This window comes from Otolemur garnettii, unplaced genomic scaffold, assembly GCF_000181295.1.
Source record: "Otolemur garnettii isolate 467f Iridium unplaced genomic scaffold, OtoGar3 scaffold00127, whole genome shotgun sequence".
Classification (NCBI taxonomy): Eukaryota; Metazoa; Chordata; class Mammalia; order Primates; family Galagidae; genus Otolemur; species Otolemur garnettii.
In genome coordinates this window covers 4851810-4862079 of record NW_003852522.1, presented here as the reverse complement: position 1 = coordinate 4862079, position 10270 = coordinate 4851810, and the positions used below count along the sequence as shown (strand labels likewise).

At 44.5% G+C, this 10270-nt stretch overlaps 1 protein-coding gene across 1 annotated transcript in view; it reads left to right on the top strand.

The window, feature by feature from the left end:
- The window catches only part of RFX2 (regulatory factor X2), a 111866-nt gene that overhangs the window by 82909 nt on the left and 18687 nt on the right, over positions 1-10270 (top strand). The window contains exon 6 of the mRNA XM_003797985.3: positions 4061-4135. Within this exon, the coding sequence (XP_003798033.1) occupies positions 4061-4135 (75 nt within the window). The remainder of the gene's footprint in view (positions 1-4060; positions 4136-10270) is intronic.

Sequence of the window (10270 nt, the reverse complement as noted above, 5' to 3'; positions counted from 1 at the left end):
AGCCGTCATTGTTGTTTTGGCGGGTCCGGGCTGGGGATTCGAACCTGCCACCTTAGGTGTACGTGGCTGGCGCCTTAGCCGGTTGAGCTATAGGCACCGAGCCACAAATGTGATTTCTTGATATTATGTCAACATTTAGAAGATCTGCTAACTCAGTGAACCCATATTTTCCTGGTGACCAGTGACCTGGTGCATAGTGTTATTATACAAAACCATACCCATCAGTAAAAGATTCATTCAAATTGCAAGAGAGACTAATGTATTTTTTAATGTTAGCTCTATATATTTATTTTTTGAGATAAAATCTATATATTTTAAAATTCACTATTTCAAAGAATACAACTCAGTGGCATTTAGTACATTCACAATGTTATACAACCATCACCTCATCCAGAATATTTTCATTACCCCAAAGGGAAACATCATTCGCATTAGCTATCATACTGCATTGCCCCTCACACCATCCCCTGACAACCATTAATATGCTCTAGATCTCTAGAGATTTGCCTTTTCTATACATTTCAATAAAAGGAAATATATAATATATGGTCTTCTGTAATTAGCTTCTTTCACAAGTATGATGTTTTTTTTTGGGGGGGGGTTGTTTTGTTTCGGTTTTTGTGCAGTTTTTGGCCAAGGCTGGGTTTGAACCCACCACCTCCGGCATATGAGGCCGGTGCCCTACTTCTTTGAGCCACAGGCGCCGCCCACAAGTATGATGTTTTTAAGGGTCATTTGTGCTATAGCATATGTTAGAACTTTATTCCTTTTTGTGACCAGATAATATTCCATTATATAGACGGACCACATTTTGTCTATCCATTTATCTGTTGATTTACATTTGGGTTTTTTACTTTTTTGGCGCTTTGAATATGTCATTCCACTACCTCTTGGCCTCCATGGTTCTGATGAGAAATCAACTATTACTCCCATTAGGTAAACCCAGTTGATTTTCTCTTACTGCTTTCAGGATTCTCTGTCTTTGTCTTTCAACAGTTTGATTATAATGTGTCTGGGTATGGATTTCTTTGAGCTTATACTAGAGTTGTGTTGAAATTTTTGAATGTGTAGATTCATGTTTTTCATCAAATTTGGGAAGTTTTCAGCCATTATTTCTTCAGATATATTTTCTGTCTCTTTCTTTCCTCTCCTGGGACTCCTATTGCATGTTTGTCAGTATGCCTGATGGTATCCCACAGTTTCTTAGGCTCAGTTTATTTTTTTTTTCATTATTTTTTCTCTCTGGCCCTCTGATCCAAATAGACCCAATTGACCTATCCTTAAAAGTCTCCTGATTCTTTCTTCTGTCTGCTCAAATCTAGGAGAGGTGTTGAACCTCTCCTAGTAACACTTTCATTTTAGCTATCATACTTGTTGTCTTTTTACAATTTCTGTATCTTTATCAATATTCTCTAATTGGTGAGGCTTCTCTCTCATGGCTGCTTTTTATGCTTTATATGTGGTTTCCTTTGAGCATATTTTAAATAGTGAATTTTAACTGTCTCATAAATCCAATGTCTGGGCTTTCTCAGGGACATTTCCTTAATTTTTTCTGTTTTGGCCATATTTGTCTATTCGCTTGCCTTTGTGGAAACCTAGATATTTTGAATATGGCAACTCTGGATATCAATTCTTGGTCCTCCCCAGGGTTTTTGGTTGCTGCTCATAGTTGTTACTGATTATTTGTTTAATGATCTTTCTGGACTAATTTTGTAAAATTTATGTTCTTTTTCATGTATGGCCACTGAAATCTCTGTTTGGTTAGCTTAGTGTTCAGCTAATGATTCAACAGTTTTCCTTAAATGCCAAAGTTTATCTGTTGTTTTTCTTGGTTAAGGGTTCACCTGGTTGCTATAATCTTTCCATTAGCTTCCAGAGTTCAGATAAAGTTGATTCTGGTTTGAGTTCCCTAAGCTGCCATTTTTGCTGATGTCATCTCAAGAGTAATAAAAGGAAAAATGAAAAAGAGAGTAATGGATTTCAATGTAAATGAGTATGAAAACCTCATTGATATGGTTTCAAATTCTACCTTGCAACTAACTTTCAAGAAACTACTAGTTGTCAAATGTTAATGTAATAGCAAGTAAAAACATCTACAGTTATCTGAAAAGGCCATTAAAACACTGCTCCTTTTCCAATTATATATCTGTGTGAGGCCAAATTTTTTTTTCATATACTCCAAATAAAACAGCATAGTAACAGATGAAAATGTGGAAGCAGATGTGTAGATCTGTCTTTTATAAATCAGACACTCAAGAGATTTATAGTGATATAAAACAATTCTGCTCATCTAATTTTTTCTTTTGGAATTTGGAAAATATAGCTACTCTTCATTTTAAAATGTTATGTTCACCTGTAATGGATATATATTTTTAAATGAATGAATACATGTATTTTTAAAATTTTCCACTTTAATTTCTAATGTGGGCAGTATTAATAGATTTAAATGTAAAAATAAAAGCTCCCTTTTTTGGAGGGTGGGGGAATCTTAAAAATTTTCAGTTGTGTAAATGAGTCATCAGACCAAATGGTTGAGATTTACCATGCTGAGAGAGGGTATTTTCTTTCCCTTTCTAGTCTGCTATGCTCTGGGCAAGGCCACCCAAGGCTTGGGCAGACTTCTAGAGGTCATGAACTACACTCTCAGGACACTCAAGGTTGGGTGGTATCACACGTGGAAGGATGACTGCCCTGGCTCCTCCCTGTTGAGGGGGAGGCAGGAGCCATGTTCTTAGCCAGCACTTGCCTGACTGCCAAGATACAGACCAGCATGCCCGTGGGACCGGGGATAGGAGGATATGTTTTTCCTCTCTGTCATAGAAGCAGTGAAGACTGCCTCCTCCTCACTCACCTGCACCCTGGGGCTGACAGGTGGGTGAGGTAGAGAGTGGTCTCACAGTCTTCCTTTGCCTCATCCTCCCCAGCACCTTTTATATTTCTTAAAGGTGACACCAACATCCTTTTTGGCTTGTAGCAAGTGCAGCTAGTAAGAGAAACAGGACCACAGAGGTCAAAGAGGCCCTGGGAGAAGCAGTCACCCTCTCCTTGAACTCAGCTCTGAGGAACACCATCTCTGAAATACATGCTTGACCTACTTTTTGCAGAAGCGTCATCCAAATCTTTAGCCTCCCGAGTGTTTTAGGAAAGGAAGCATATACTTTAGGTCCATTTCCTTCCATCACAGTTCTCTGCCCATCAGGTGGGCTGCAGCAGATTTTAAATTTCTGTTTTCCACGTACAAGTCTAGGTCACATCTGACACAGGCAGATGCTGTTGCAGCCAAGCCCAGCTGGGTGCTTCCTCCTTGAGTAGACTTACTGCCCACCTCCTCTCCAGCAGGTCCCTTAGGACCCAACTCAAAAGCCCCCTTCCTCTAGGAAGTCCTGCCATTAGCATCCCTGACTCTTTCTTCCAAGACTATTCTCTTCCCCACCCAGCTCTCTTTGTGCAACTCACACTTCATAAACATTCAGGATCTGATCTATGTGGCTGTGTCCACTGGCTAGGGTCCTACACCTCCTGATGGCAGGGTCTATATCTTTGGCCTCATTGATATTTTCCCAAAGCATCCTGCAGTGGGCAGACCCTGGGCTTTGTGACAGGACAGCCTAGCTGGGAGATCAATGCTGCCATCTTTTCTTGGTTATGTTCACCTGATTCTCCCTAGCAATAGATGGAGAGGAGTGAGTGATTATCATGCTGGCTTTGCAGATACCTGAATTTATGCAGGAACTACATATTAATATGTTATGCGTGTACACTGGCATATATTGTGTTAAAATCCTATGGCGAGTTTTCACAATATAACTTTATTCTCCTGCTTATGTTGAACAGTCTATCAGGCTCTTTTGCATGTGACAAAGTAACATTCCCTGGCACAGCTTTTACTCACAATTTAACTCACCTCCACGCCTGCTTCTGTGGAGCTTTGTTTTTATTTTATACGAGCTCAAATCATTATTTGGATATTAATAAAAACAAATCTTGGCTGATGCTAACCATCTGATTTCCCTTTTTTTTCCATTTTGTTTTGTTTTGTTTCTGCACACATTTTCTTTAGCTTGAAATGGCGATTGAAAACCTCCAAAAAAGCGAAGGAATCACATCACACAAAAGCGGTTTACTCAACAGCCATGTAAGTGTGTGTCTGACTTGGCAATCTATCCCTGCTCTGCTTGTGACCTGCATAGACATTTTAAAAACAGAGGCAATGAAATGACACCTTTATAGTGCTAAAAGTGGAGGGGAGGATGCCAACATAGAATTCTATACCCAGAAAAAATATCCTTCCACAATTAAAAACAGGAAATCCAGACAGGTTCTTTATTTGTAAAAGGTAGAAAATAATAGCACCTTCTAGGGCTGTTACAGAGATTAAATTATTTAATGTATAATTAGTATTTTTATGTATTAAAAAGAAAAACAATACTAAAATAGCAGGAACAAAAGAGAGAAAATGACATAGGATCAGGAGTGCAATAAAGACTCTTAGTAATTTTCTTGGGATCAGCTATTTAAAAGAAATGGTAATTTGAGAAAAGCATAACGCAACTAATCCCTACTGATTTTAGTTGTATAAGATTTTTTTCCTTTTCTGTCTCATGGGAGGAAACCATGATTGCAGGCCCTGTGTTGGGAAGTTGTGGATATCTTGGCTCTGGGAGGCTCGTGCTGGGGTGGCACAGAAGGAGGTGACTGGCTCAGAGTCATTATTTCCAGGGACAATTGAGAAGGGAACCTCTGGAATCTTCACATTCATTCCTTTCACCTTCTCTTCCAAATGCTCCTCAGTTCCACTTGGCACATACTTGGAAATGTGCTCTTTGTTTCAAAACTAGAGCAGGTGACAAAAGCCAGAATGTGCTTCTAGCAGTTGCTCTTTAGCTCTTAAACTGGGGTTTGACATTCTCTTGAGAATTCAAACATCAAAGAAAAATAAGTTCCTATTAGTGGAACCTGATCCTATGACCTCATCAAGCTCCTTGTGCTGGCCAACCTTTAGAATAAGGTGCTACTTGGAAGGCAGTGATTATGGGAGTAGAGTTTGATCTCGGGAAAGGTCCAGAAAACTGGGTTCATGGATTGGGCACCAGCATGGTTGTCTGCTCGAGGCAGTACCTGAGGAGGGTACTGGTCCCTGCCCCAGAGGGCTGGTCATTAGAAAGAAGAAAAAGCAGAAATATTTCCCTCTGCCACTCGTCTTAAAGCAAAAGGAAGTATACTAGGCCCCTCATCAGTGCCCCAGCCCCTACCAGGCTGGGAGAGACATGGGCACCCTGTTGTCCATACTACTGGCTCTCTATGAACAGACCTGGGGAGGGGAAATCTTCAGCATGTGCTTAGAGAGAGGATCCCTCAACCCCAAGTTTTAAACCAGAGCACAATGAGTAGAAAAGCCAGGAGAATGACATCTGTATTCAACAAGACAAGCTCATGTGGCCACATTGCAGCCTGTGGGGCTTTGGGAGAGAGAGCCAGTGAGGCAGGCAGAGCAGGGGGCATAGCCCCAAGCAGACAGCATGGCTATGGTTGCAGAGAAGTTAAAATGTCTACAAGAGAACATCCAAGCTGCTTGTCTCTGCTGCAAGTGTGCTTCTGGCAATCTAACACTTTTCACTTGGAACGCAGATTTTCTCATGTTGCTCCCCTTTCTAGCAAGTTAAACTCCTATTTCCATTTTCTCACTGGTGATTTGTAGCTGAGTTGTTTTCTTTCATCATGAGCTATGATACATAGGATTTGGGGCTTGGTGACCTAAAAGCAAAGAAAGAAATAAGATTTTTCTCACTTGGGAGGTGGGTAGATTGCCTGAGCTTATGAGTTCAAGACCAACCTGAGCAAGAGCAAGACCTCTTCTCTTAAAAAAAGAAAAATATAGTCGGGTGTTATGGTGGGCACCTGTAGTCCCAGCTACTCAAGAGGCTGAGGCAAGAGAATCGCTTAAGCCCAAGAGTTTGAGGTCGCTATGAACTGTGACGCCACAGCACCTTACCGAGGGCGACAAAGTGAGACTCTTTCTCAAAATAAAAAAGAAAAAGATTTTTCTAAAAATTCTTGCACAAACACTGGGGCAAAATAAGCCTGGATCTTGTTTTGACAAATGTGAGATAAGGGGAGAAAAAGGGGCCTTAAGGAATAGGATCTGCTGATGGATGAGGCAGTGCAACCTCCATCAGCTGGGGGCACTCACAGCAGGTATCTCAAGTCTGCCTGTGGCTGAGACTGTGCTGGCAGTGGGCAGCAGCCTTCTGGAGGTTCAGGGTGCATTGCAGAACCAGTCCTAGTTCCTTTGAGAGCCCAGCCTTGAGGCCACAGTGCCAGAGGGCACACATGCCTTGTGGGCCAGTGTTCCCAGAGAGCTCCAGGCTGAGTGTCCCACCAGTAGCTGAGCTATGCTGCCTCCTCCCTGCTGCCACTTGGTGATGTTAGCCCACTGTCTGCTGTGTGTAGGGCTCTGTCTTGGTCTTTACCAAACATAGGGAGCTTTGCATTTGAGGGCAGAGGCCGTGTGGAAATGCACACCCAGGTTAAACCCATGTGGGCACAGAGGTTTCCAAGGGCAGCAGAGCCTGGAAACCTGCATGTTGGAAGATCATCCCAGCTAGATAACAGTCAGCCTGGTATGGAAACCCCAAGGACCCCACCCAGAAGTTTCGAGGATTATATGACTTTTGGTCTTTTCAACTAAGAAACGCAAATAGTCCAAGATCATTTAGACTTTTATTGATGACCTACCCAGTAGCTATTGCCTGCAGGCTAGGGTGGAGTTAGCAGAGCCAGTCCAACAGTACCCTTGTCCAAAAGTTGATTCAGTTGTTACGATACCTTCCTGTGGTCACAATCTTCAGTTATCCTGTGCCTTCACCCCACTGGGACCCACCCAGGCTGTTTCCAAGTGGGTGTTGCCACCCAGACCTCCCCTTGATGACACTCTAGCAGCTTAAATCAGCAGTTTATCACAGCTGTCCAAAGCCTCACCCTGCCCTTAGCACCCACCTAGGAGCCCCAGCTCTCCTGCCACCGTCTTGGCTCCCTGCTTCTCCCACCTCCTCCGTCACTGCCTCAGCTGCCACCACCTCCCCATGGGTTATTTCTGCTGCCTCCTGGCCAGCCCCCATGCCTGCCCTCACTAAGTAGGCCCTTTTCCTGGCAGTCACTCAGGTGATTTTAGGCTGTGGTGCCACTCTATCTCAGGCTGTGGTATCGCTCTGCTCAGAAGTCCCAGGGCTCCCCTAGGCCTCCAGGTAAAGCCAGGATCATCAAAATGGCCCACCAGGCTGTGCACAACTTGCTTGTTCCCTCCTTGCCCTCACTTTTTCCCTCTCTTCCCCTCCTCACTCTGCTTCAGCCACAGGGGCCTCCTTGCTGGTCCTACCCCAGGGCCTTTGCACAGACTGGGCTGACTGCCTGCAGCTCTGTTCCCCATGGCTCCTCCCTAGTGTCCTTCCCGTCCTTACTTGGTGGGGGGCTTACCTGGCACCCGCACACCGCATTGACTTAAAATTGCAGTTCTCCCTCCATGATGATGTTTCTGGCTCCCTTATCACATTCATTTTTCTCATAACACTTAGCACCATCCCTCATTTAGTTCATTTTACCTATTTTTTGTGAGTGCATGTGAGAATAGACAACTGGCAAGCAGGGGGTTTATGTCCGTTTTTCTGTTTTATTTGCCACCGTGTCCCCCATCTGGCATAGAGTCAGCTCTCGGGGCATATTTGCAGGATGGGTGAAAGGTGGATGTTCTAAACTGGGTGCAGTAATGCAGAGCACACATAGATGCTCAGAAAAGCTGCCCAAGCTTTTTTGGCCCAGCAAGGATCTAATTTGCCAGCAGCCAGTCAGGAGTCAGTATCAGGAAAATCCGTCTCCAATAGCAGGAGCAAGTATCTTAGAAGACAGAGGGGCTAGACAAGTGTCATGAGCCCTACCCTCCCACCTATAGGTAAGGATGTCTGTCTAAAGGCTGCTCCATCAGGGAGCCCAGAACCACGGGGGTGGGAGGTGGGGGTTGGACTTTTGTTTCTCTTAAAGGAAGGATTCAATCAATTTATTTTAGAAGTTTGCCATCCTGCCAGATCATATCAAGTCTGTACATATGTACATTTTCTTAGAGAGCATTGTCTTTTCTTTTTTTTTAAATTTTCATTTATTTATTTATTTATTTATTTTTGAGACAGAGTCTCGCTGTGTCACCCTGGGTAGTATGCAGTGGCATCATAGGTCACAGTAACCTTCAACTCCTGAATGTAGGCGATTCTCTTGCCTTAGCCTCCCAAGTAGCTAGGACTACAGGCACCTGCCACAACGCCTGGCTATTTTGTTATTGTTGTTAGAGTTTGGCAGGAGCCAGATTCCAACCCACCACCCTAGGTATATGGGGCCTGCGCCCTACCCACTGAGCCACAGGCATCACCCGAGAGCATTTTTTTTATTCCTATTTGATATTGACACAGAAGGAACACAAACATAAGCAGACCACACTCACTACGCAATATCCCCAAATGTCAGGGTGACCTTGTCCAGCTCTCTCTTTCCTCGCCTAAAGGCACCTGAGGCCCATAACGTGCAGTGGGGAGATGGCACATTTCAACCCTTGTGGCCAGTTTACTGAGATTGACCTGTAATGTTCAGCCCATGCCAGACTCAAGCTGGGGTGTGTGGATCCAGAGCTGGGTGACTCATTCCCAGTGGCCACAGACACGTAGAACTTGATCGGAGTCTGTAAGTGCCTGGCACTTCACCTCCAGGCTGTCTCCCTCCTGGGTGGTTCTCCTGGACAGAAGAGAGAGCAAACTGCCCCCACTGACCTGCTGCCGTCTGTCTTCTCTCTGGTTACTCCCTACCAAGGAGGAAGGACTTATCACAGCGCATCCTTTTAATATTGTGATCAATGTCATTACCCAAAGAGAGAGTTCTGCTTTTAATTTAAAATCCATAGGGGATAAAGAGGGGAAGAGACCATCTTTTCCAAAACTTCTTTTTATGTCTGACTGCTAGAGATCTTAGATGCCACCTTTCAGGACCTTCCTGTGCTTCATCCAGTGTGAGGCCCACAAAATCTGGCCTCACTCATATAACCTGAGAATGCATCATCTTTTGGCTTCGGTCCAATTTGTCTTGGCTTTCAGGCCCTTCAGATGTGGGGCTGCTCTGCCTATGGCTCCTGTGCCCACAGGAGGATGTCTTAGACATGGCATTTTGGGCTCCATCAGCCTCAGAATGATAGGAGGAGTCCGGGTCTTCTGTGCTCAAATGCTTTCCACATGCACTCCACGTGCTTGAGTCCCATTTGCTCCTCAGGACCCCTATCCACATGGTCATTCTTTCATGGCTGCCAGACTTCAGATAACTTCCAGATCTTGGGGGTGCCCACATGGACAGCCCAGGTCCATTTCTGCCCTTAGAGACTGTTCACTCCAGCAGGGGAGACAAGCCACACAAGTGAGTACACATGACAGTCCAGATGTGAAACATGCTGTGAAAGAACACAGGACCCAAACAAATACCAGCCCCTTCCTTCCCTGGATCCCAAACCAAGTAAAAACAAGATGAAAGGGAACCAGACAGTGGCTCATGCCTTTAATCCCAGCATTTTGGGAGGCCGAGACAGAAGGATTCCTTGAGCCCAAGAGTTCAAGACCAGCTTGAGCAAGAGTGAGATCCTGTCTCTACTAAAAATTTAAAAAGTAGCCAGGCACAGTGATGTGCACCCATATTGTAGTCCTAACTGTTTGAGAGGCTGAGGCAGGTGGATTGCTTGAGCCCAGGAGTTGGAGGCTGAGTGAGCTATGAAGACAGCACGTACTGCAACCTGGGTGACAAAGTAAGAACCTGTCTCTAAAAAATTAAAATTAAGAAAAATTTTCAGAGTGGCACCTGTGGCTCAGTGAGTAGGGTGTCGGCCCCATATACTGAGGGGCAGGTTTGAACCCGGCCCCGGCCAAACTGCAACAAAAAAATGGCCAGGTGTTGTGGCCAGCACCTGTAGTCCCAGCTACTCGGGAAGCTGAGGTAAGAGAATCGGCTAAGTCCAAGAGTTAGAGGTTGCTGTGAGCTGTGACACCATGGCACTCTACCGAGGGCAACAAAGTGAGACTCTGTCTCTAAAAAAAAAAAGAAAAATTTTCAAAAAGATGAAAGGAGTGGGCTCGGCGCCTATAGCTCAACCGGCTAAGGCGCCAGCCACGTACACCTAAGGTGGCGGGTTCGAATCCCCAGCCCGGACCTACCAAACAACAATGACGGCTGCAACCAAAAAAAAATAGCC